The sequence below is a fragment of the Athene noctua genome, chromosome 16, assembly GCF_965140245.1.
Source record: "Athene noctua chromosome 16, bAthNoc1.hap1.1, whole genome shotgun sequence".
NCBI lineage: Eukaryota > Metazoa > Chordata > Aves > Strigiformes > Strigidae > Athene > Athene noctua.
The window spans coordinates 13,672,895-13,700,829 of NC_134052.1; the positions used below are offsets into that span (position 1 = coordinate 13,672,895).

At 45.4% G+C, this 27,935-nt stretch overlaps 1 protein-coding gene across 2 annotated transcripts in view; it reads right to left on the reverse strand.

The window, feature by feature from the left end:
* The window catches only part of LAMA5 (laminin subunit alpha 5), a 127,615-nt gene extending 99,680 nt beyond the window's left edge, over nt 1-27,935 (reverse strand). For both annotated transcript variants that reach the window (XM_074919888.1, XM_074919887.1), the window contains exon 1: nt 27,839-27,935. In XM_074919888.1, coding sequence (XP_074775989.1) covers nt 27,839-27,904 — 66 coding nt within the window. In that variant the 5' untranslated portion in view covers nt 27,905-27,935. The remainder of the gene's footprint in view (nt 1-27,838) is intronic.

Here is a 27,935-nt window from a genome sequence, read left to right on the forward strand (position 1 = left end):
CACTGAAGTTTTTACTTTTGCCTCCCTAAAAAACTGCAGGACCATGAGGAGCTTGCCAGGAGCTGCAACCAGAAATTTAAGCAAGCTGTAGAGTGACAGCAGGGTTTTGGGAGTGTGGAGGGACAGGAAGAGCTTAAACGAGATCCGAGAACAAATTCAATGTTTGGGCTCCCAACAGCTTACCTTGATGAGGGAACCCAGTTCCTAAATCTGAACAAAGATTCAGCAAAGTACAAACAAGAGTTTTTCCTATCTACACAGATCCATTTAACCTGCTGCACAAGTGCAGGGAAGTGTCCCACAGACAGAAGCAAGGTTTGAGTAATTCAATGGCAATGCAGACACATTCTGCTTGCTGTGAATAAATTCTCTGGCTTTGTGTTGTTTATTACATAGAGAAATGAGAGAAGTGCTCCCCACTCTGTGAAAATCAACATATGGCCAGTGGAAGAAGAACTGTTGCCTTCACGTGCAGTATTTCCTAGCAAGGTACCGCCAGTCAGAGCCATCAGTAAAAGCAGTGTCTGAGCCAAGAGAAATAAGTGAGCATATGGTTCTTGTACTGTGTATTGTATAGGGTCAGGAACATGTTATCTTATGGAAGATTTAATTACTTTTCTGCAAGCAGTGTGAAGGAACGTGTTTCCTGAGCTCTGCTCTGTGGTGACCTAAAAAGATTATAGCAAGATCACCATTTTCATAAGCGTGTCGTGTCTTGACATGAGCGTGTCAAGAACAGCTACTAGAAGGTAAAAACTAATTCCACATGAGCTGGAATTGAACCAACACAAGCCAGAAGAGCAATCAATATGCTTCACACACATCTCCAGCTTTATAATTTTACAAGCTTCACACGCTGTACCTGAGAAGACTGTAAAACAAAATGAAAAAGACATCAGCAGGTTTCAAGTGAGGCTTGCACTGAGTTTGCTGAGTTCCCAGAGGCACGGAAAGGAGTTCCCCTCTGTCCACCCAGACCCCCGCACACATGCACGTACAGACAGTTCTGCAAACAGCCCACAAAGACCCAAAGTACATTTCCCCTGTTTGTTCTTCAAACTGACAGCTCAATTACAGCTTTTTAAACCCTTCTGCATAGGGGAGCTAGGGCACAGTTTGAATCTACAGTGGGAAATGACTGAAGAGTTTTGTTGAAGGCATGAGGAATTTGTCCGGGATCTGCCTCACTTTCTCAGCCAAAAGCCAGAAGGGACGATGGGACTCATCATGCCACCTCACCTGCTTTCTACTACAGGCCATAAACTTCTACCCCACAGTGTTATACCCAGCACAGCTCTGCTTTTATTAACATATTCCTGATGCTGGAATGTTGCCATTTTAACAGAAATGGTTAAAACTGGGCAAATCAGACCAGACTGATACGGTGATGAAATAGGAAGCAACACTAGGAAAGACAGGATCCTTTGTATCTTTTCAGAATTTAATTACATTATGTGAAAATGCAAACCCCTAAAACTGACGAGTGCCAAATGAGCATTAGAAGAGCTGAATTACAACACATCTGGAATTATCAGTTATTTCCCCTACCCCATAAAATTACTTTAATGTGTCTTATCTTTGTTTCCTTTATAGTGTTCCTCCTTTAACATTTATTCAAATTTGAAAAGGACTGTTTTGATACACAGCTGGTCAGTTTGCCATGCCCGGGCAGCACCTTTTAGTTAAAAACAAAAGAAGGCCTGCATCTGTGTTTTGTCTGCTGTGGCCATTTTCACAAAGAGATCAAGAAGTTTCATAATGTAGCAGGACGTGTTACTCTACACCAGAGAATTCAATTCACTTTAAGGTCAGCCTGTACCTTCCCTGTAATCAAATGGTTCCAAAACCCTCCCAAAGCTGGAACAGGTGTTTCATTCATACTGTCTGTCTACCTGGCAAGGACCCAAATACTTTCTTTTAAAGCCTAAACTCCGTATTATTCTGGGGCGCACTGAAAACATACGTATGTGCTGTCTCCTAGGCGTGCTTCAGGCTTGGTCATCATTAGCTACGTGCTTTTCTTTGAACAAATCAAAGAGCAACACAGCTGCTTTTACGTTAATAACCAAATCATGCTTTAAATTTATGCCACACAGCTCTCCCTTCAGCCAGAAGGGCCCTGCAGATTTAACGAGCTGACATGTCAACAGAGATCAGTTCACCCACCAGAAAAGTGCAGCTACTTTCTAGGGTGAGACATGGTAGCTGCTTAGCCCTGCAGGAGAATGAAGACTGCTGTGTCAAGTTGAAGCCGCAGAGGAAGCAGGGGGATGAGTGCATGTGCTCGGGATGAAAACCAGTGCAGTGATGGGAGTTAATGCACCCGCTCAAGTGTGAAAGAGTAGTGGGGGCAAGCTAGAGACACACAGTACATGCTTTTACTTCTTGTCTGAAAGGTGGGACCTACCCAGCACTGCAAATGGGAGACTGACTCAAGCCTGACTCAGAGAATAGGATTTTTCCTACTATGTCATTATAACGTCTTTGAATACCGGGAAGTTCATTGCTCCCACAGATTACTTCACCCGGGTTTGTTTCTGTACCCTGTGGCTATGTGCACAAATATTCTTCAGGCATGGGGTCAGACAGACCCTTGCTCCTTCCACAAACATCACATCACATCCAATTTTTCAAAATGTACATGAAAATTTTTAGTGACAAGGAAACACAAGGAATTCAGAAAAAAAGTTATCACTTCTAATGCAAGTACATACATTTCTTTGAAGGAGGGGAAGGAACGATTCATGCCAATAAGGATTGCTTGGGTTAAATCATCCACTGTGTTTCCATTCAAGGGATTGCTTCCCTCCTTGCCATTCCTGAGAGCTGGTGTTGTTAATGTCACAAATAACTCTGAAGACAATAGGTCTTGGAGAAAGTTAGTCGCTAACATGGCAAAAGGAGGATCTCACCCAGGTCAGAAAGGCAAGACACCAGCTGACCGTCGCACAGCTTCCCTCTGCCTGCCCTGCCCTTGTGACTGCGTTTGCATTAACCGTGTATCTGTCCCGCTGGAAAGCTGCGGGTTTGCTTAGATCAGGGAAATGCTCTGATTTCATTAGTGCTACTAAACCAGAACAAAACAGAGCTTGCATGCTGCGTGTGGTAGGTAACGCGGCTGTCTGCAGGGAGCACAGCGCTGATACAGATATACCTGCCCCTCAGGCAAGCACAGAGCTCCTGCTATGGAAACAACTTCTACCTTCAGACTGGTCTTTTGTCAGTAACTTGTCACTTGTGCTTAGGGACTTTAAGGTCAGACTTCTTTCCTATAATCAGACTGATCTGACTCTTCTGGTTTTGCATGGGAAATCTTTCTATTTATAATCTAGATTAAACTGGAGTCATGAGATGATGGGGCACTCACTCAAATACCCTGTACAAAGGTAAACGGTTCCTGTTAGGGCTAATTACACTCTCATATCATGTAGAGCCAATTTCCCCAGGACTGATGAACTTAAAACATGCTTTAAAGCCCCTTCACTATCAATTTCTAGTACATGGACTTCATGGAGAGACTGTCTTCTCTGCCATACAGGATGGTAGTATGGGCATTTTCCTATTAAGTCCTGTTTCTTTGAGAAATAATACATAGTTACTGAAAACAAGCAACAGACCCCAGCAACATTACAAATGCCAAGCCAGAGGAAGGGGTCATCTCAACAAATACCCCACAACAGCAGATGTCCTTTGGTTTTCACGTGTGCTTTGCCAGCTGAAGGGGATGCCCAGCCCAACACACTGGCTGGGGCTCCCCAAAAGGATCAGCAACAGCTCCTGTGTCAGTCACAAGGAACAGAGTTAGAGGAAGGTGCACAGACCCAATGGACTTGTTGGACTTAGCAGAACAAACGTTTAAATTTGGACTTTCCTCCAACACGCAGTTTAGCTTGATGTTTAAAAATGCACAAAACTGGATGAAGCAGCGGAGACACCTTCCAGACATAAAGCTCCAGTTTTTGCTGCTCCCCAGTATGTTCTTTCATTGTGCTGCACATGTTTTCCCAGATGAAATGAGAACTGTGGGTTTTATAAAGAGTGCCAACTGGTAAAGATACTAGATGCAAAGTTCAGGGGAAAAAAAAAAAGTCCAAAATGAAGAGTTTCTTCCCTTGTCCCTTTCAAAGCCGTTTTTGAACATGGGAAATAACCTCATTCCCTGTGTTTAGGAAGTTGAAGAACCAATACCAGCAGCACTGGTGTAATGAGTCTGTGGGGCCTCTGCCAGGAATTCTCTGCCACACAGGTAGGCTGTGCTGAGGTCACCAAGCAGCCGCAGGGCTTTGGCTGCAAGATGGGAAGCAAAGACCAGCCAACTGCCACCCTGCCTCATGCGCCACTCGTCAGAATTACAGACGAAGACCATGACTGGAACCTTCTGCATACAAGTTGTCAAGGCCAAAACCAGCCTCAATGCACAGGTTTTGTGTTTTCTACTCACTTCAGACAGGGCAAGGGCACAAAAGGTAAGGGAGAGGATAACTCCTCTGGAGGGACAAAGACCAGTGCGGACAAACAGAAGGAGCTGGTGTCCTGGGTATGCACCATCAACATTAAGCACCCTCATGTTTACATTATTTGATTTAAGCACATTGGGAGACATAAATGTGATACCACTAACTCTGCCCAGCGGTCCCCATCCTTTACCAGGGCAAAAGCCACAATGCAAAAAATAAACCACTCAACAGACATTTGTGTGCAGTGCCTCAGTCCCCACGATGGAGGAAGGTCAAACAGCTTCTGCGGGTTGTACCCCACACGCTGGCACCGGGGACACGGTTCCAGCAAACACCCCGATCCCAGCCCCAGCAGCTCGCTCTGAAGCTGGACCACCTGGAGCACGCTGGCCCCTTTCTGAGGGCACCAGCTTGTACTGGAGCAAGCTGTGCTGAGTGGAACCTGGCACAGCACTGCTGCAGGGTGTCTTAGCATCATCTCAACACAGATGAGGATGAGTTCATACCTGCATTTTTCACTTATTTCAGGGCCAGAAAGAGGGACATTAGTTACTACCCAAGACTCCACAGGGCACAAGGAAGTGCTGGATGAAAGACAGAGTTTAACTCCAGCTGCACATTGTGAGCTCTGCCTATGGGGAATGCTTAACCTTTTTTTTTTTTTTTTTTCTTTTTCTCTGAGATACACTCAATCCAAGCACAATATTGACAATAAACTCTTCTTTCTGAGATTCCCAGTCCTAATCCGTGGGACTTGCAGAGGGCGAAAGCATTGTAATGAAATATTAGCAAGAGTTGCCTTGGTAACTGCCCAGATGAAGCCCTCTTATATTCACTGAAGTTCTCTCAGCGTGACTAATACCTCCTGGGCTGCAGTTACACCATTCTGAACGTCCTGAATGCATGACCAAGTCAGCAGAGCAAACACACTCAAGCCCCATTTATACAGTTATGGCTTAATCTGATTATTTTGTAGTTTGACTGAGTGCAAGAGAAATTTGTGGAGCTTCACTCTGCAATCATTAGCTCCTCACTTTCATCTTGCCCCTCTTGTTAATTCAGGCTAGGATTTCCCATTCTGCATTTCCTAAGACAGAAAAAACAGCAGCCTAACAGCTGAGTGCAAATTGCAGTCATCTGCTAAAATGCATTTGGTAACATTTTCTTTATCCTGTTAACCTTATCAGTGAGCGTAACGCATGGGGGATGTGGAGGGCCTCCATGCAACGCAAAGCAAGAAGCACTCCATGTACAGGCCTCACCAGCCCCTCTGCCACAAAACCCAAATGACAGTTTTCAGCAACTTAAAACCTCTGGTGTGAGAGAAAAGCAGCAGAACCATGAGACACAGGGAAAGGCACTGACGGAGATCCTCACCTGACCTGAACAAGCCTTCTGCCCCCATCGCTTCCCGGCCCATGAGCTCCCTGGCACTGCTTGCGCAGGGATCCCCTTCTGCTGGGTGGAATCTGAATGGCTCAGGTACGTGCCTTTGACCGTGCACAGTTTAAGGCTTGCACAGAAAAGAGATTTTCTTCTGCTTGAGCAAGGGCCCGCAAAGAAAGCCCCAGACTGCGGTCCTGCTGTCCCCAGGAAGGCTGGCACCATCCCACCCACAGGACGGTGACAGCAGGAGAAACTTAAGTGGCTCTTTTGTAAGCTGCAGCTGACAGCAGCAGAGTACTATCATTACGCCGAACTTGGGCTCACTTCTTGTGCTGGCTCCCTCTAACCCAGCTGTCCACCCAGCCCTTAATTTTCCTTTTGCAAAGCTCCTTTCACTGCCAGGACTGAGGATTTATAGGTCCCAGAGGTGCCCTGATCCTCCCTACTTCTCACTCTTGCTCTTATTTCTAGGAGTACAATTCATTTCCCTGAGTGAGATCAGGGGAAGAGAGCCTGCAAGAGAGGAAGACTTGGAAGATCAAGAGTTCTCATCTATTTAAATTTATTTAATTTTTGGAAATACACAAAATAATTTCCTTTGACAAGATAATCTCAGAATCCAGACCCTCCTATTTCTGTCCAGCACACCAAGCTCCCAAGATTTCTGCTTTAAACACGAGGGAGGGCAATTGCAATATCAGAGACAGAGAAGGTTAGGGTGAAAACACGCACTGTGATGCTTTCTCTTCAGTTAAATGGGGGGGTGGGGGTGTGCCAGTAGTTGTCCGAGCATTGGAGCTGGAAGACTAAGCACTGCTCAGCAAGTACTGTGTAGCTCCGACAAGGTGACCACTGAGCTAGATCTTATTGCTGCTACAAGATCACTTGGTTCTCCACAGCTGCCTGTGGGTTTTCATCCCCAAGTGGGACACGAGCCATAACCATATCCTCTGCAGATATTAGCCTCAGCCAGCTAAGACCTTGCTCTCCTGGTGAAAGCAAAAGGTCACAGAAGTTTCGGGTCTCCTTCCTGCAGCTCAAGGTGCACAACACAGTGCTGCTGCAAGCCTGCAGCTGTGGTTCCTGCAGATGTTCCTGGCTTAGCTCTGACACAAGCAGCACCAGATTCGCTAACGGAACAGCTGCTGCAGGGCAGAGCTCCTTTCAGGCTGCAATATTTGCCTGACCGGCTGGTAAAAACAAGGACAGCTGTGCTGCATGGGGTATTCAAACCTCCTGGTGCCTGCCCTGGACTCTGATCAGTATAACCTACTCCTGAAAAAAAAGGCTGCTTTAACAGCAAGGAAAAAATAAATACAGCAGCACAATCTCTCCTGGCACTAGGGACTCACAGTTCTGTTTTGAGCTTTACTAAGATGCATACAAACCAGCTTTTCAGAGTCAATTCATAGGGGATACAGGAAAACATATTATTGCCCACTCTTAAGCTGTTCACCAGTACCAGCTGGCTCACTCTCCAAATGCAACCGCAGTGGTCATGGGGATATTTATGCCTTTTATTAGTGTTTGTCCCTTGCGTGCACCACAAGTGAGTTTTCACACCTGTGTCCGTGATAGATAAGAACTAGCCATGGTTTGGGCTCCATATCAGGAAAAGATTTTACATATTTCCATTGTCACAGCCATTAATCTGAAATCTAAATTACTTCCTATTTGGGAAAGCATTCGAGTTTTTTCCATGCAGATTATTCCTACAGTAGCTTAATAGGAACAGCTAGCTATTTTGTGCTTAAAAATTATTCCCCCCCCCAGTAGGAAGAGATGGCAAATAGGAAAATAGGTGCTTTCTCCAAAATAGAAGAGCTATGAGCTTGTTTTTAACATCACAGAGAAAGATGGTGACACAGCCAAGAACCTAGGCTATGGCTGAGACTCAAATCCCTTCTCTACTAGTTTCCTGCACCATCTTGGACACATCACTTAGCTTTCTCTTTCTCTTCATCAACTCAAAATGAAAAGAAGTCGCAGTCGTGGGGTATGATGAGAATAAAAGCTGTGAGGTGCTCAACAATCAAATGTAGGTGCGTCTTTAAGTTGGTAAGAAATTGATTCAACAGCTAAGCCCTGCTTGATTTTGTAGGTCAAATAAATTTCAGTGAAAATCCCACACATTCTACACAACCTCTCCAGTTAACCTTCCAGGAGATTAAACAGCAAGCACAAAACCTGTCGGGTTTGTCAGGATTTACACAGTTCAGAAGCACAGAAGCCTCTAAACTCAGCTCCAAGGGCTGGTGAATGGGAAGACCGTCACCAGCTCTCACACACAGGGCAGCCCAAGAGATTCTCCAAGGCTATGAGCTCTGGAGGTTGCAGCAGGATGCTACAGCAGCCTCCCTACAAACCATCCTGCTAAACTGGAGAATTTCGGTTCACCCCAGAGGACGAGCTGGTGTGCAGAATGTCAGAAACCCTTCTTTATACACATGGGGAAGCACTTCGGGATCCCTCAGTGCAAAATTTTGAGTGCATTTTTCCAGCCATAATGCTTCAAATAAAGTAGCTGAAACATAACAGAGAGTAACGCTGGATTCGTTCTTTGACTACTGGTTTTCAGCATGAGATTTTCCTCCTTGCAATAACCTCCAATTTTTTCCTCAGCACTTTAAGGAAGGTTTGTATTGTGCATAACCTTTGTACAGGTAACCAAAGAAATCTCCTTAAATTCAGAATGGCTTGTTTGATGGGTTAGATCCTGATGCTGCTTTTAAATATTTCACATTAATATAAAGGATAATATTTTAAATAAAGAAAAAAGAAACCTCATAATCACAGCTGGGCTATTTGTGGGAGGTTTCTCCTCAGTTTTCAAAGATCATTAAAAAACTGGCAAGGAAACCGAAAGCTATTTTACTTTCTTTAGGAACACTAAAGGGGAAAAGGTACTTTGTGGACTAGGAGATTAAAATTACAAATACACTGTCTGGTGATTTTATAGAAATTAAAGTCATTAACTTGATTGTATAGTGCCATTTCAGCTGTTTTGGGCTTTTAGAATTTTATGTAAAGGAGCCACATTATTAAAGAGCTTTAGATGTGGAATTACTGCTGAAAGGTATCCACTCTGGATTGATCCATAGCTCTCCACTGTTAAGGACTCCCAAGATGAAAGACATTTGGAAACTCCTTAGTGATTTATGCATATAGTGCCTGACATCCTCATCTTCATGCTAGGGGATTTATTTCTTCCCTAATGAGGTGAAGGTCAGGCTTGCCACGCTCGTTCTGGAAACGGAGAGGGTATGGGCGTGTGCCCATTGGCATTCTTGCCTTGAGCTTTGCACTTCAAGCATGAGGTATGAATAATGGAATTTAATTAGTTCTTGACTGCTTCTATTAAACCACTCTAGAGAGTGGGATGCAGAGACAGCGTAATAAAGAGGGTATGTGATTTGCGTGTTAATAAAGGCACATACACTTTCTCTGGACAAGCCTTGACTTGATACCAAGATTAAAATTTGCACTAAACCCAACTTTGTTCCAAAGTGAGCCTGCCACACACAGCAGTGTGAGTTTCACAGGGTTTTAAAGTTAATTACAATCTATTCTGCTTTTGCTGTTTAATGTCTCTCTGGCTGTTCCCTGGCCTGCAGCTCACTGAAAAAGCAGATTAAGTGCTTTGGGGTGTTTATCAAATCCTTATTATTACAGGCGAGTGCTGGCTTTGGGAGAGGAAGCATCAGATTCTCTTTTGCTGTTTGTTGATCCTGTTTAGGGCTGGAGAGAACGGGGAAGACCTGCTCCCCACACAGGAGGGACCGAGGCCGTGGTTTGACAACATGTTGCCTTTGGCAGCAGTGGCGACCTAATCTGTTTCTGCCCCCCTTCCTCTTCTGCTTGTGCCAACAGAACCATCTGTGGAACCAGGCTGTGAACCAGAATAGGGAACTGACCCAGCTATAAAAAGCGATGTAAACAATTTCTTTACAGTTTATTTTTTTAAAACTATCTTAAGACATTTAAGAAATAGCCCTCCTTGTGAGAGCGCACAAGTCAGACATCTGGAAGCACAACTATTTTTATACGAGGCTGTTAACACAGGTAAGCACTAGAAGCTGTCGAAAGGGACCTCCAGCTCTTGCTGATTTAAGACAGCAGTTCCGAATATTAAGAACAATGATGTATAGCAAAGTGGAGTGTCACTCGGCCAGAACTGAAAGTGAACCATCCGTCTCATGGGAGAGGAAGACAGGTCAATGCACTTATAGAAGAGTTTTTAATTCTTGGAGCGTGCATAAGTTGTGCTGTTTCAGCTAGACTTACAGATCTTGTTAGGGCAAAAAGCCCAAATGTTTTGCTGCAGTAGTCTCCAGCCAAATCCTGATCTGCAATAAGGATAGCACAGTTAGTCAGGAAAGATAAATCAGCTGCATTAATCAGCAGCAAAAGGGGAAAAAAACAAAAATATTTTAAGTGCTTATCTGGGTGCTGGACTGAGTCCTTGATTTTCAAGAGTTACCTACATGGTCTTGGAAGAAGTGCTTGCCTGCACCCCAGGTTCCCTGCTGTAAAACAGAGACAACAGCACTGCAGATATAGCAGATGAAATGCTAGACACTGAGGTAAAAGACTCTCCTAGAATAACTGCAAAAAAAAAGACTCACATGGACATGGCATCAGCAGAGGACAGGCAGCCTGTCCCCACTGTAGGGACAAGATGGCAAGGGGATCTCCTGACAGGAGTTTTGAAGCACAGCCATGTTCTCAGGGAGAGACCTGGGTGGTCTCCGATGCAGCTTGCACTGGTAATTTGCAATAAAATACCATTCTGGCAACATACCACAAACACCTTCCTACTAAATGAAAGCCCAACTTTGTCCCTGGAGCGTACTGTTCAGCCTGACACAGCTGCTCTGAACACGGTCCAAAGGCCCTGCAGAAGGTGGGAGGTACATGGGAAACCCCTGCAGAAGTGTTGGTGAAACAACCTCCTCATTTCCCCCAAACCCTTCAGTTTACAGCCCAGGCACAGCTTCTGCACTGGTGGTTTCACCACACCACAATCACTCGATGGGTTCATTCCCAGCAGATCTTCCCCACCCCACTGAACCGCCTGCCCCAGCCCGACTTGGGACCTTCACCCCCTGGCCCATCCCATCCCAACGCAAAGGATGGGAACATCTCTCTCGTTGAACCGCATCCAGAGCCTCCCCAAAGCAGAGCTCTGTGAAATGACAAGCTTGGCAAACTGCTGCTGGCCATTTGCCCAGGACCCCCATCGAGTTCAGTGGTTTACACCCAGGGAACAGGAAGCAGGAGCCAGACAGAGGTTCAGCTCTTGTTTTACCACTTGCTGTGCATTAGCAATCAATCATTAACCTCCTCCAATCTATCATGAACCTCTGAATACAATATGACAGATGGATCTCAAGACCCAACAATATCCTAACTCACAGGTGTGGGTAAAGAGTAATTTGAATGCATTTCCCTCTCCTCCAAATTACATTACTATCACCAGTTAGCAAAAACTTATTTCAAATACAGTGCATCCTCCATGTGCGCAATGGGCTGGATTTTCCAAAGGCTGCAGCTGTCATAACCCAGTTCCCAACAATTCACTTTTTGGGAAGATCTACCTTTACGCTTTTTAACCCCAGAGTATTTCACAAGGTGTACTAAAGGACTGAGATTTTTTTTTTTTTCCTTTGAGAGAGATGCGACTTGCCTTCCAAATCTGTACACTGCACATGGTTACATTTTAAGGTAAAACATGAGCTTCTGAAAATCAGACATGCTACACCAGACGCTCAAGATCAATACCTGTGTTCAGAAGTGCTGCCCTGCGTGCAAAAGATTAGATCACACATGAATACGCTGAAATGTATAGAATGACAGAAGGTTGCTGCTCTGCCATACACGGATGACGCTTGACGGTCAGAAATCCTTCCCTGAGAACACCACAGCACCATCCCAGCCAGCAGTAAATCCCCAAATTCTTTGACAAGTACATACATCCTGTTACCCTGCTTTACAACTTGCAGAAATTAAGGCAAACAATGGTCATGTCATTTACACAAGGTCACAGTGAATCCATGCCAGATTTCTTTAAAAATAGTTGAAAATCCTCCACAAACATCTCCACCATCTCCAGACAGCGAGTTTGAAAGGAGATGAGCTGGGGAATAGCACAAGCCCCACCAAAGAAAAGGAATCCCTGCAGAATTCCTCCGGAATGCAGAAAAACCTTACAACTCTTCCCAATAATTTTTCTACTCTCTTGGTGATTACAAATTTTTATGGAGTTTACATTCCATCTATCATTTTTATAAGCAGAGATCAGAAAAGGATTACGACCGGGGGCTGCAAGCTATTCACACAGGGACCCTGTTTATCTAAGGAAAGAGAGCAGCTCTTCTACTTTAACCATTTGTATGGTGTCAGAAACATTACCGTGTGGGACATGTGCAAAGCTAATTTGCTGTCCTACACCAGTAATTTAGGTGGTGCCATTTATATCAGCAGAAGCATCCCTAAATACATAGCAGTCACGAATAACAAGAACACACCCCAAGCACTGTCATTTTTACACCCAATTTACATCCAGCTTTTTTTGAAATTACTATCAGTAATGACGTCCCTTTCCCCACACTGCCGGGAGTGTGCTGGAAGCTGGAAGTGCTCTGACGATAGAGCCCCGTGACCCGCAGACCTCTGGCAGGCATAATTTAGAAAAGTCACAGCGCCTGATCTAAATTCATACTAAAGGTCAAATCATCCCCTGGGGGCTCACTGGGGCCAAAGCTCAGCTACAAGAACTTGCCTGCCCAAACTGACCAGAAAGGATCTGAAATCCTGCCCACGCTGTCGGATTTAGCGTATCTCAATCACCAGTGCCTACTCCCTGTGGATGAAAGGGTTGGTTATTTAAGATGCGGCTACCACATCTTAACGGTAACAAACAATGATGTTTGAAAAGGTTCCTTTGATCCTCAGCAAACATTACAGCCCTGATATCAGAAATAGTGTAGCTTTTGTTTGGAAGCAGTAAGTGGTATCACCTGGCTTCCACCTCCCTTTGAGCTGGAAGGTTAAATGAAAAAAAAAAAATTTTTAAAAAAAGGAGCAAGACGTTAAAACACAAAGCAACATATATCTGTAAATATTCAGTGGCTATAAAATCAAATTGATTCCTTGACGCATCTTCTTAAATATCAGGAAGAACAGCGTTTGCTTTAATTTAGAAACTTCTATGTAATAAGAAGAAAGCAGCTGATGAAGGGAAGGAAAAGGGACCTCAGGAGACTTTTTAGAGCAGGAAATGGTTCCAGGTTATGGCAAAAAGGGAGAGTCAGAGATTTTAATACTTGTAAGGTCATCATGCAGGCTTTCTAGGGGGTGGATTCTCCACTAGTACTTGCTTGCAGTGTGCCCCGATACCTTTGATGTACTATATAAATTATACAATAACCAAGAAGAGTGGGATTTACCAGCCTGATAGGTCTTTACCCTGGTTTAAAAACCACTCCCTCTGTACGGATCCTCACATGTTCATTCAAAAAAAGCTGGCATCCACTCATTTTTCCTACCAGGTGTGTTTTTCATCTCCTGCCTAGTTATTGTCTCTGCAGCTCATATCCTCAGCAAACACAAAGCCTGTACAGCCCACTGTCGCTCTGACGGGCTGGGTAGCAGCTGCGCTGCCTGCACGGAGCCGGGGAACGGGCACAGGACTCTTCTTTTGTGTTTTGCTGCAAGATAAGGCACACAGACTAAGCTGCTATAACATCTGGAAACCAGCATTCAAAAGAAAATCTGAACATGCACATCCATGTCTTTAGTTGATGGGGAGAGGAAGAGTTACTTCAAAATAAAACCCGACAGCCCCAACCTTTAGGCAGGAGCTGCCTGCTTGCGGTAGGTCGGGTCTGGGAGGTGCTCTGCATCCCAGAAAGGTGACCAGCAATCTCCTGAAGTGGCTCTCAACCACCCTTAGCATGAGTAAATCCAGCACTAGGGATCCTTCCCCAGAAATGAGTCTTCTGTGGGTTGGGGTTCAGCTGACGCCGACACTCCCGGAGCAGAGACGGGCTGTGCTGCTGCTCGCTGTAACGGGAGGGTCCCCCTTCAGCTACAATACCCCCCTGAAACGGCGGGGCCGAGGCTTCCCAGGGCACCCTCCCCTTGCTCCCCGCTCCCACCCCTGCAGGTATGAGCACCCACTGAAATCCGCAGCCTCTCCCCACCTCCCCCCAAGCCTATTGCTGTATTTGCAGTCAAAAGCAAGCCTTGGGGACAACCGCAGACAGCTCTGGGAGGCAAAGGTTACAGGTGTGCCCCACGCTCCCTCCTGGGTGAACTAATGTCGGCAGAATGATCTCCAGGCCCCGGGGTGACAGCTTGACGAATGACATGCCCCATCAAGGCTGGCAGCTTCTTTGCCTGGAAGGAGCAGAGGTTCGTGAGCATTTTTCTCCTCTGAAATCACTCCCCTGCCTGACTGCCATTTCTAGCCCCTGTAGCTCATTTTTTCCCTAACAGTTTTAAAGATAAAACGTATCAGGAGAAGATCCCCTCTCCTTGAGACTGAAGACAGTTGGCACTGGAGGGATCTCCATGCTTCATGGCTGGTATTTCTTCAGTCACCTCCTGGCACAAGGTGGCTGTGGCAAAGGGGATCTGGCACCATCTTCTCACTCCTTTCACAGCTCTGCAACGTGGAGAGATAGGACAGATCCTCAATCCACAGGTCACTCCTGGTTCTTCAGAGCACTGTAGTTACTGGGTATCTGCTTTGTTTTCTTCCCAGCTTGGACATGTGCTCTTTTTAGCTCTGAAAAGAAGCCTCAGGAGCTGTTCTGAGGCTGGTGACTCCCCTTCATTTCCAGAACTGGTGGGGGCAGAAATCAGCAAAGCATAAGCAACTAACTCCAGTCATTCTCTTACTTCAGCCAAAGCAGAGAGATGCTGCTGCCTTATTAAAACACAACCCTTCAGAGATCCTTTCTGCTATAGAAGGAGGAGCTCTAATGTCAGCAGGAGGCTCCCCAACATCAGCAGCTATGGATCAAACACCAGAATCAGTTCTTCAGCCCTCCGTGCTCCTCTATCCTGCGTTCAGTGTAACGCAGAGCCATCACAACACAAGTAACTGCACAGCACCACCAGGCATCCTCACAGTTCCTCACCTGAGTTGCCCTGCTTAGTAAAAAAAAATTACAGAAAAAGACAAGCCCATGTAGAAAAACAGCTTGCTTTTTTTTTTTTTTTTTTTAAATGAAGATGTAAAATAAGTGAGACCACTAAATTCTTTTTACTAAAGAAAAGTAGACAAGGCAAGAAACACCAAGGAAAAGCCTAGACACCTGAAGCTACAGGCATCACTTAGATGGTTGTATGGTAGCAAGGACACCAAACGGGTGGGAACGGACCGCCTGCAGCTCTCCACCACATCCAGGAAGGGCCAAGGCCCATCCCCCTCTGTTTTGGCAGTTTCCAGTGACATATCCGACCACGGCTCATAAATCTCAGCTAAGCAGGGCATTTCCTTAGGCCCCCGTATCTTTGTTTAATCACTTTCTCTAGACCCTGCTGACTTTCCAGACCTTGCATGCAACAGCTCAGCAGTTCCAGCAAGCGACAGGAATGAACAGGCCGTCCCGATGTACCACCCCCACGGCTCGGGCTGCTGCCGCCTTCGCTCACGCACAAGAAGAGGCATCTGCAACCACCGTGCGAGCTTCAGTAGGGCTGGTTCACAGCAGTGCCCCACACCAAGAGCTGGCCTGGACAAAGGTTTACTGTTAGATATGTCCGCTTGTGCAGTTTAACATGCATCATCTACCATGCTGACAAAGATTAAATGAGTCATCCTTTAGCAAGTGTTCAGCTGGCCGAGCTCAATCTCGTGGGTATCTTTGACTGTAACTCAAGCTACTTAAATCTGTTCTACATTAGACTCCCGTCAGCCAGAATGGCTTAATTTAAAACATATGTTGGGGTGTAATTGCACCTTTCAAAGTGGGCTTGATAAAACCCAAAGGTGCTTGAAAACCCAGTTCGGTACAAATGATTTCTCATGAAAGCCTCCTAAATACGTAAAACAAGCAGTCTGCTCTTCTGAGAGAGCCAGAATCTGACTCAAAATGCACCTCGGTTAGGTCATGTCTCTGTCTGATACTGATCCATGGGAAAAAGTTGGTATTAGTACAAGACACGGTAGCAAAGAGTTTAAATTGTCCATGTCTGGGGACTGTTCTTTGAGTTTTCAGTGAACGCCTGCTATTAAAATCCTTGTGCTGTAAATAGTCCAAAATCAACTATAATTTTAGCCTGTGACTCAAGCAGAATTTAAAAAAATATTTTAAAAGCAAAACAAAAGATGCTTCACTTTCATTTCTGAGTTACAAACCAGCTGAGTTTGGACTGGGGTAAGGGACGCTAATTGACCTACAGAAATAATGAGTGAGACAGTGGGTTATATTTCACAGAGTTTTAAACACGTTGGTCACGAAACTCCAGAGAATACAATGTCCCACGCACCCTGGCATTTTCCATCATTGGAAGAGTCTAGCATAACATTTAAAAATCAGAGGTTGGTATTTGCATGGGATAATAGTTTAATCTTTTTAACAATGAAACTGCCAGACTGGCAGTGGTGATGAGGATTAGGTAGTAAAATGCATTTTTATAAATGGGGACGATCAGTCGGAGCTGTCAGGGTAGCTTGCATTAGGATTACCAAAGTAATATCCAGAAGTGAAGGTGTTCATAGGAAAACAGATGCCAAACGCAGCAGTGCTTTGCCTTGCAGCAATTAGCAAACGGGTGACGACTCATTACAAGAGAGTCTCACCACGTGTATATATAGACACACGTATTTTTGCAAACAGAAAAGAAAAAAACCTCACGAAATAGACTGTTCTAATGACACTTTCAGAAAGCATCTAGTATAGATCTTACACTTCTCCCAGTCCCACTGGCTACCTTAATTCACGTTGCATAATTATACCAAGGTAAACCCATTAAAAATGATGCCCTGCATGTTAATGAACACCAGACTATGAGCTGATCTACATGCAAAGGGCTTGTATTTGGGCAATAACCTGCATGAGCAGTTGCACCATGTTTGCCTCTACACTTGCTCCTCCCCTGAGTGAATGTGCTTGGGAGGGGCTGTGCCATGGGCAGCAGTGTCAGGCAAGACACAGCCATCCCAGGATAACGTGGGGAAGCTTTTGGACTCTTGTATTTCTGAACGGTGTCCTCTACACCACCTCCTGAAGCTGGCATGAATTCCCGTGGGCTCCATGCGGTTCAAAGACATCACACTTGTCTGAACACAAGTTAATCTTTCAGAACACTTCGGGGAAAAATAACCCGCCCCACATATGGTGCAAAATGGGATATTCTCACTTGCCTCCATACCAAACACCGCAGCAAAAACACAGAAACACATGAACAGGGTGAAGTCAGCGTACACAGGCAGGCACTGTCTGTCATCAGCAGAGCAAATGGCCCCTACAATTAAGAGCACAGGCTCTGTCTGGTTTTGGCATCATTCACGTCTAATGGCTGCTGCCATATAATATACAGATGCTCTAGGTGAAATGAAACCTGGAACACCACGACAATATATCATTTTTATCCCTATCCCTGATGTGAAAGGTATGCTCGTGCTGGAATGCGACAATTTAAGTGCTGTTCCCGTCAGTCTTTAAAAAGCAGTTGCAGTCAAATTGACCTGCTCAAACTATTTGACTCCATTTGAAAAATTATGAGTAATAAAACTAGTGTTAGCTGATGAGCAGTGGAGACAGGTGATGCTGAAACGAATTGGCATGTAAAGTCTTGGGGACTTATTTGTATCTCCTCATCCTGCAAGAAGCTGATCCTTATAGTATTTTGATGTATGTGGTCTTGGTTCAGGAGAACAGAGGCAAGTGGAAATAGTGGGAAAAAAGTGGTGTCTGAGCACATCTGTGTCTAAACAGTGGGAAATACTGGTGTGGGGGCAGAAAAGAGAACAGTTTTTGTACAGGACAATCAGATCCCTGGGGACTGCCCTGATGGGTGACGTGCAGAGCCTCACCTCTTCGGTGGTGGTAGCCAAGGAATTACCATTACACTGGCGAGTGACTTTTCCTTCCCTCACCATTGCCCGGATCAGCCTGGGCGATGCAAGCAGCAGAGAGCACGCTGTGTTCACAGCCATATACACTCCCATCCCCACACACCCTTTTTTCTACGTGGGAAGCCTGAGGGAGGCCAAACAAAGGGATTTTTCAAATTTCAAGTATGTACTGTAAGTACCACAGCTACAAACAGGATAAAAACAGGAGCCAGGCTCTCTCTCCACTCAAAAACCCACTACTGCAGAGGCACTGCCCGTGACGGTGCAGCTGCAAGTTCTTTATCTTTGCAAACAGCATCCTTAGCTCCCCATTCAGCCTGTTACATCTGACACAGGATTTAGTTAACCACATACAGCAAGAACACAGCCCTCTTTGTCAGAGCCCTGCAAGTGTAAAAGACTATTCATGCAACGGGTGGGCATCACTTGAAATTATGACACTAACAAGGGTCAAACACTCCTTGTTTCCCTTCCATTCCTCACATCAGGCATGTGTAACACAGTGGAAAACCTGCATCTGCCCACCTCCAGGCACTGAGCAGGGCAGTGCCCATAGAGTGATGCCAGGGCTGGTCTCCAGACAGGGGCAGGCTGGCAGCAGTGGCGAGTGGTCGAGCAGGCTGTGGCTATGGCTCCTTTCCCCAGCAAGGGACTCCTGTTCATGGCACCAGGAGACTGGGAGAGGGCTACTGGCCCATCAGTCACTCCCAGTACATGGGAGGTAACTTAATGTATCTGTCACCAACGCTACGAGACTGGCTGTCACTGAAGCTGGTGCCTTGGGTGTACAAAAGTCTGTGTACGCCTGTGCCTGGCAGTGCCCCTCCAGCACAGAGGAGATGGAGCAATTTGGATTCCTACTACAAGCTGTCACACAAACTGAAGTTATTTCATCCCTCACCTTCCTGCATATGTGGCCTCCGTGCTTTTGGGATGGGGCTTGACTCCTTCAGTAACATAAAGCGGGGTTTGATATAAACTCCACCAACCTCCTCTCAACCAACTGCATCATGACATCTCGGCCCCTTACCTCAATCTCTGCTCAAAAAATTAACGGATTTGGCCTGCTAGAGTGGCAGCAACTCAAACAGCAGTTTCTACAAGTGCCTCTGTTGCGGCTGAACCTCAACACAGCCAAAACCACTCCACAGAGGCACCTCACACCCACTTGTGTTCAACCATCAGGCTTATGGGGAAAACCCAACTTATGTTTGCCTGATTGGATATGCTGACCCAAAAGTTCTGTTCCCTACACCCCCATAGTGGTGTTTTCAAAATCAAAAATTAGGAGTGAGCTTATGTTGTCTTGGGCTGGTAAATGGTCACAGGCTGCCCTGTGTGGGCCAAACTACTGTCATCCCAGGACCTACAACAGCCAGAAGAAATGTGCGTAGGCAGAATTCCCGAGTCCACAACTGGCCTCAAAAATCAGATAATATCATGGGAAAACACAGGGATAACTCCTGGGGGAAGCAATCCTGTATCCCCAACAGCCTTCCTGAGAGGGACTCTGAAGCTGTTTTCACTGCACATAATGCCATTAGTTTCTGTAAACGTCTCGTTGTTTGAGAGCTGACTACAAAACACACCGCCTAGATCTGAGCAATTAAAAAAAAGAAAAAAGTATATTCTACCAGCCAACTGTTTAATTATCAAGGGTATTAAGTGCAGTGTGCAACTAATAGAAAAGCTTTAGATTTGCAGAACAAGAACTCTCTGCTCCCTTTATTGGAAAGAATCAGAGTACGTAACAGGACATGAGCACAGTACCACCCAGACTTTGGGCTGCGATCGAAATGCCACAGGTCTGGGTACACGCTCTCTGCTATGCTCCCAAGGGAAAAAGTGGACTGAACTTTTAAAGAATTGGGCAAATTTCCCATTATGGAGAGAATTCCCTTGGTAGGGTTGTACTACCCTGTTACCATAGTTGGCTTTATGTTGTCTCTCTGACCCCCCTGAGCTGCAGAGGAGAGGTTTTGGTGGTCTGGAAAAGGGCAGTGCTGAGCCCTACCATTTCTGGGGGATCTCACACTCCTCTGGCACTGGAAGCTCTCCAAGAAGATAATGTCTCTGAGTGAAGAACCCAGTAGGCCTGCTGACACAGCATTTCTTTTCACATCTAAACAGCTGTTCATGGTCCAAAAAAGCATTTCACACTTCCCGGCCCAAACATTTTAAAAATTCCCTCCTCTCCCTGAGTATTCTTTAAGAATCTCAATTTAATTTTCAATAAGTTAATGAACTCTCTTTGGTTTTCATCTGCCTTTTGGTATCTGGATGATATTTGTGGTGTGCTTCAAGATTTTCCCTACAGACTTCATGAGTAGAAATGCAGTTTTTTTAAAAAAATACAAGCAGAAAAGGAAGCTGCAAGTAAAACATCTGATATTGCAAGACATGATAAACTCACAGGAGCTGGCAGAACTGGCAAGCTGCCCTCTCCTCCTCCATCCATGACCCATGTCCTTTTGTGAATTGCCCTTTGTTTGCTGCAGATTCACTCTAGCGGTTTCTCACACCAGAAATTAAACCCTGTTTTATCCAAACCTGGCCCAGAGGGCTTTTGGCTCCTAGCCAGGACATACATAGCATTTCTTTTTATTTGCTCTTCCTTTCTCAGTCTCTCTCCCTTCAGGGTCCTGTTATTATTTAAAAAAAAAAAAAAAAATCCTGGATTTTACTGATAAAAGCACTTACTTTCATGTTGATACATTTGTTTTGTACTGCCTTTGGGGTCATAAGGAAGTACAAATTATTTTGGATTTAAAGGGAGCTGGGAGAAAGCTGAGGAGAAAAAGGGATATTATCAAGCATTCTTTTGGTACTGACACACAGGCACTGATACTAGCCTGGTGATGAATCAGGACTGAGGAGGCAAATGGTATTTGGATTAAATGAGATGGCCTGTGATGTGCCTGCAGCTGGCTGAGGGAACAGGCTGTTATCAGCAGGGCCACGCCAAAGGCCGTGCTGTGAGCGTGGTGGGACATCAGGCCCTGTCACAGCTGCTGCTGGGCTGGACGCAGGCAGCACGTTGGGGAGCAGGCATCCCAGACTGGGTGTATGGCAGTCCAGTGACTCAGCCAGGGCTGTGTTTCCTGGGCCCACAACAACACACGCTGCCATTTCCCTTAGTGCCATAGCTTTAAAACTACAGGATAAAGAGCACCCCACAAGCTGGTCCCCGCACAAGCCTTACATTCCAGGAGGGAGACAGATGCCTGACACCAGGGACAGTCACTCTGGACCATGCCTCTGCCAGGTGTAGTTGCCTGCATCTGGCACACATGTGCAGCCAGTCTGGGCCAGACTTCTTGTCCTACCTAGACATGTTCATGCTGTAAGCTGCTTCCCACAGGGCTGATCCTCTCCTGCTGCAGAACATGCTGCTTCCCACAGGGCTGCTCCTCTCCTGCTGCAGAACACTTTCTTGGCTTTGATCCCAGTGAAATTCTAGGCTGCTGCTGCATGCCACCACCTTCCCAGAGGCAGGCATAGAGTCCTTTGCTATTTTGCTGCTGCCCTGAGAGTTAAGAAAGCATCAGGTGAAGAATCTCTAATTGGAGAGTGTGTGAGCAAAGCTAAACCTGCCCTCTCAGCTGGGTGTAAATCTAAGTGGCTTCACAGTGGGATGGAAATCTGCATCTGAGAGCCAACGAGTTCCGCCTCTCTTTCAAGTGTAGAGGTCTGAGAGCAGAGATCTTTCTGGTGCACAGGTCACAGATGCTGCCACCTTCCTAACTCCCAAGATTTGGGGAATGCAGTGCCAGTGGAGTCATGAGCATCCCAGAAGTCACGTACTGTCCCCTTCACACTGACCCATGCAAGCATCTGTGCTCCTCAAGGAGTCTTTCTGGCTCTGGTTGCTCTTAGGTACCCCAAGACATAGGGTGACATTTCTGATGGGGAAAATGAACAGAATCAATTGGGGAAATATTAGCGGATTGTAGGACAAGAAAGATTTTCTTTCAGACTTACAGGTCTTCCTTCCCATCCTCTTATCTGCTTAGTTCCTTCTTCATGTCTACTTACCGTTTCCACCTTCAGGTTCTCTTTCCTGATCCCAGAGATTTGACTGTGTGCAGGCTGCTTCCAACAGATAAGTAGTTCCTACCTAACCCTAACTTAGCCGTTTCCTTCCTTCTCTCCTGCCTGTGAGATGAGACCTTGTGCAATTGTCTGGTTGCTCCCCCCTAAGGGCTGGCTGTACCACCTTGCCTTTGTCTGATAAGACCTGCACCCTGTAAGCATTTGCTGCAAAGCATGGAAAAAATGGCTACATCTGCAAAGACCTCAAGCAGACTAGAGAACAGTATCTTCATCCAAATCTGGAGTCAATTGTCTTTTTAAATCAATTTCAACCGAAATAAGATCCATTACTCCCTTGTTCCCTCTCCAAAAATCAGCTGTAATCACAGGGCACTCTCAGTCTTGCAAAGGCTGGAGACCAGAATGTGCCTCTGACACGAGTACTGGGCAATTTACCACAGGAGATTACACCCAGGGAGGGTGCTCATGTGATTAGGATTTAACAGTCAATTAAATAACACCGACATTTCTAACAAAGAAGCTAGGATTAAGGAAGGACTCCAAAATGACTCCTTTTCCTTCCTGACTCTGATGCCAACCTTGGGAATCTCCCTGTTATTAACCCAGATGTTCAATTAAAGCCAACCGGAACAAATAAAATTGCTTCTGCAATGTCACTGCCATGGGAATCAGACGGTCAGGTCTGCCCTGGAGGCAGGCAGGCTGTTAGGAAAGCATGTGTAGGAAGCTGTCCTGTGCCTTGGACTTTATCAAAAGGATTCCAGCCATGTGTTCAGTGCAAGTGATTATGCTGTGGCTGCTCAGGTCATTTCTAATGAGCAGACAGGGAAGTACTACTTCTTTTCAAGATTAACCACTACCAGACAGTGCAGATGAATGCGGCGCAGCTGGTTGGAAAGTACACATTCAGCTGTGATTGTCCCCGCGTTTACAAAGAACACGTGGCAGTGCAGGGCTTGCACAGTGATCTGAATGTCTGGGCCCCACATAGCGTATAAATACACAAAACCTCTCCCTTCCCAATCTCTTCCAGCAGGCAGCAGTACCTCCCTCCAGATCTCAGCGCAGATTTCCTTGAAATTGCCCCCAGGTCATGACGACTGAGAAGTGTCTTGTCAGCTGCTCACTCCTTCCTCATCCACTGCTGCTTGAATGTGTCCCTTGCTCCTGCATTTATCCTGCTCTATCCCTCCTTACAAGCAGGGCAGGCCAGGATGGGGAATCAGCCAACCCACTCCAGATGCTCAGCAGATCTCCTGTTCTGGTGGCATCAGCTCCAGTTTTGAGGCTTCCCTGCTCTTTACCTCTCTCTACCACGCCACTCTGCCTCTCTTCACATCTCACCTCTTGTTCTCTGTTCTGGTCCATTTTCCCTCCTTTCTCAACCATGAGAGAGGGTTGCATCCAGCTGTAAAACATCTCATTCGCCTGGGGCAATGCATTTCAAAACAGTGCAGGAAGAAATGCCTCTATCCATACTGACGCTTCCGTCACTGTGCGATGCTGTGTTGGGATGGTTTTTCAAGCAAGATCACAGGCTCAGCACTTCGGTAAGCAGCTCGTTTCTGGACAGTAAGAAGAGCTTGCTGCCCAACCTGTATTCACCTTTCACTAAACATAAAACATTTCCATCTGCTCCTTTCTTTCAATGACCTTTTACAAAAGGAAAAATATGATTGTGTGACTGTTCTCCTATTTTATCAATTTCTTTCTCTAAATGCTGCTCCCCAGAGCTGTTCGTTGGGAATACCACTTTGCAGCATGTCATCCCTGGTGCCAGAGCTGTTCCAGCACTGAGTGTCAGCATACAGATACTCTTTTACTTAGACACAAACCAGCCTGTGTAGAACTTACCTGGATATATAAAAGGACATAGCCTTTGTGACCTATGTTTCCTCACCACAGAAGTCAGGGAGGCTACGCTGCACACCTCTGAAGGTAGCCAAGATCCTGAACTTTTTCATATAGCAGAAGGAACAACCTTCCCCTCTCCATACCCCTCCACTTACACTGCAGGCTGTGGTAGAGATTTGACACATTGCCTTGGTTGACACCAAGTTTCACAGGTTCATACCTCTCTCTCCACTTTGTGGGGCGAGTCCAGAGTCTTGTTTTACAGGTTCATACAAAATGTCAGAGTTATTCCCAGCATCCTATTCCAGACAATTCAACCCAGCAGTGTATGATACGGTGTTTTCCTAAAAGAGTATTTTATGAGGTCACCTCATCATCTAGTCCTTGTTCTGCGAGGTCATTCAAAAGTTACGACAGTGGAGGCAAAATCCCCTTATGCTCTTTTCGGCATATTGGAAACTACAGAACTCTTTGCTGGAAGAGACAAAACATAGCTGAAATAAATCCACAGATTTCCCCCTAATAGAGTCGCTGGAATAATAGCAAGGTCATGACTCCCTCTTGCTCCTAATAATTGTTGCGGTACTTCCCTAAAAGGCACGGCTGACCACAATACAAAATATTTTTTCCATGTAGCAGGAATGAGTTGAGAAATCACTTGGAGCACATGACAGTCAGCCTAACACTGTACTCGGGACCAATTACTTGACGGGGATGCTCATCTTCTCACATCTACATCATTCTTTAACAGCAAATCCGTAGTTTTCCATAACAAAGCTGTGGGGGTTTTTTTCCAAGAAGTAAACACGAATTTTCTCCCAAACGTCTGCCTTGTTTTTATTAAGCCATAGTACCTCAAAACAAATTCTTGAGGCAAAACCAGAGTTAAGATACATAGATTATCATAGTGTGGTCTTGTGTCCTTCTCCTCAAGTACTCTTCATCCCCCAAGGTGCAGGGTAGCTCTGCAAACGCAGTGATGACACCAGAAGGGTGACAGTGAAGTGGCAAAGGCGATGCTATCTGTGTGTTTGTGCTTCAAGAAGTGTGGGGCTATTGGGTGTCTAATTACAAGTCCCAGGAGAGACACTGGCACTGTGTTTTAACAAAGACTTTTCATATTCCAACTTTGGATTAGAAAATCACATCCCAAAGCCGACATTTAAACAACCTCCAGACTTCGGGAATGCCGTTTTTTGCCAATATATGTTGTTTTACTCATTTATGCATTTTTCAGCCACCTGAGTGACAGCCAAACCATAATTTGGGGCTGTTTATTGGAACAGTAACGTTCTGCTCCTTCTCCCTAAGGCCACACAGACATTCAGATCTAGCATCCCCACAAACATTTTCCAGGAAATAGTGACTTTGGGGAACCTAAAGGACAGAATGGAAGTCGTTGATCAGAACAAGCAGCTGTAGATCCCTTGAGGCAACACACAACACAGAAAGGGATGCTGCCTGACACTCTGTTTAAATTGGGTGGATTTATGAGCTTCTCTGATAACAACTGTTATCTGGAGCTAGAATCAGTTACCACCACCTTTGCTGGAATTTCTCATGGTCTGTTCTGTTCCCAGCTCTGAGCACTTCTGGGGAGTGTTCCATGTAGCTTTGTGTTTTGCAGATTCAGGAAGATGGCAATCTAAATCTGATGGTATCCTGTGCATTTGCATTAAAGGCTCCACTGACCTCAGAGATCCAAGAAATCTTTAGACTGGGCCAGAGGAGTAGGAGCAAACACGGCAGGTACAGCTGTGAGCCCTGGGGTAGCAGGGATCAGTCCTCTGTGCCATTCGTAGCTACTGGTACAAGAAATGGCTGGCTGAGAACAGGCTCCCCATGAGCACGGCTGTTTGCATTTTGGAGTTGCCACATACCAGAGGCATTATCTCAAGCTGCAGAGTGCTATAAATCAGAGTCACTCTTTCCACCAGTCAACTTTGATATGATCCTCCCTCTCGTTACCTACTACTTAAAGGAAGAAAAAAACTCTCAAATGGTCCTAACCTCATAAATGGTACTAGATTCAAAAAGAGAAAAAAAAAAAGATACCTGGATTATTTATTTGCATGTCCAGAAAACCAGTGATGTAAAATTTCCCTGCTGAATAGAGGATAAAATCAGAAGTTAAAAAGGTACATTAGGACACCTGCCTCTGGCTCAACAATACTGACCTTACTGCAGATCTTCAAAGTATATTCCTTGTGTAACAGTTATTTAAAGAACTCCTCGTATTGCGTTTTCTGAGCACTCCTCAGATGGATTCAAAGCTTCCTACTTTTTTAATCACATTTATTTTAGAGATGGGTAAATTCTAGTATAGGATGTAGCAGTCAACAGGTCTTGCTCAAAAAGAAATGTCACTGTCAGAAGTAGAAACTAGGTCTCCTGAGCCTTGGCCCCAGTGCTCTAGTTTTTCTGAATGCCTGTGATGCACACTTCTGGGGAAGCATGCCAGGAACAGCTCTCTGCTCAGTAGAAACAAACAGCACTTTTTTTTCTTTCTTTTTTTTTTTTTTTAAAGGCACTGAAATCAGTGAAGGTTGAGTAACAGAACAGACATGAGCCACAAGATATCTGATGAAGTGACATAGTTTGAGATTTTGACATAGCCGCATGGAAAGCTGTTATACATACATGTGTGTGACACTTGCCTGAATATTTAGAGTTTTCAGGGAATTAAGACTCATGACAGTGAGTCGGCACTGGTTCCAACTGAGGCAAGGCTTAATACTGCTATCAGGATAGTCTTAAACCAGCTTGAAAAAGAAAACCCACAGAGATACGTGACAAACAATACATTTTGGAAAATAAAAAAAAATCTGCATGTGGGGCCTTAAGACCAAACCAGGTCTGACACCTACCATTCAGTAGCCAAGATCAGAAGTGAACACTGGCCACACTGCCACCTGTCCCACACCTGCAAAGCCTCCCGTTCCCTAGACAAGTGCAGCATTTGGGAGAAGGTCAGAAAAATATTATAAAATCGCCTCCCTTTACCCTGAAAAGATTTATGCCTAACATGGTCGCACTTGTATCACTTGGCAAGGTGGTGACTGCCAAGACATCAATTCTCTCCGTGATCAAAAGACCCAAAGCTTGGCACCGTTATCTTCTGCAGGAGGATGCAGGCTCTCCAAAGGCAGTGCTGTGTCAGGATGTGCTGGGTTTCCAGAAATATGAGCTCTGTGCTACAAAGATCAAGCTCCCTCTCAGGTAATATACTTTGCAGCCTGAAAGCTGCTTCCTTAATCTGCCTTTTTGTAGCTCACATTTTAATCAGCACCATCTGGGATTAGCTTCCTTTTATTTACTTATTTTTGGGTACAGGCAATCTTAGATTCTCAGATTTTGGTCAGCCTGCCTGGAAATTCTTCCAAATTGGAGATTGCCAGCTAATGTGCTGAACTCCGGGATGATGGTTCCAGGCACTTGAGGGCAGACACAAGACAGCAGCAAAAGTGACCCATCATCAGACACTGAACTGCAGTGCCGACTTTTTAAGGTCGTTATTTCCTCAGCACAGCTGGCTCGTGGGCTGTACAGTCACAGATCCGGCTCGTGCGCTTGGCTGAGTGATCCGGCACAAATGACCCCATTTTCCCAGGAATGCAGAGGGAGTTTGCTGCGAGCATGGCTCCATTGGTCAGAACAGAAATCAGGCATGTAAATCCCTTTCTTTTAGCACCAAACTAGTCAAGGGCAGAATTAAATCCCCAACCTTTCTAGCCCTTGTAAAGGAAAGAACTGAATGAACCAGGGACAAGCTACAAGTAATGATCTCTGCCACCTCCCCAGTGCACTACCCAATTTATTTTGAAGTGCTATTTTTATTCAGTCTCAGGCATTTGAAACACTTTGCCTAGAGCATGAACTATTATATTTCCCAGCTCAATGAGCAACCCATATAGAGTTGTGCTAAACACTTTCTGAAAATGTTGTTTTGTGAAATAAAACACTCAGTATCTTAGAATTTTTGCTCAACCTTACTTACCTGACAGGCACTGCAACTGGGCAACAATCTGAGTAACTTCACATCAGGATGCCTTTTGGTATGCATCGATAGATGGATCAAGGTGATTCTCAGGACT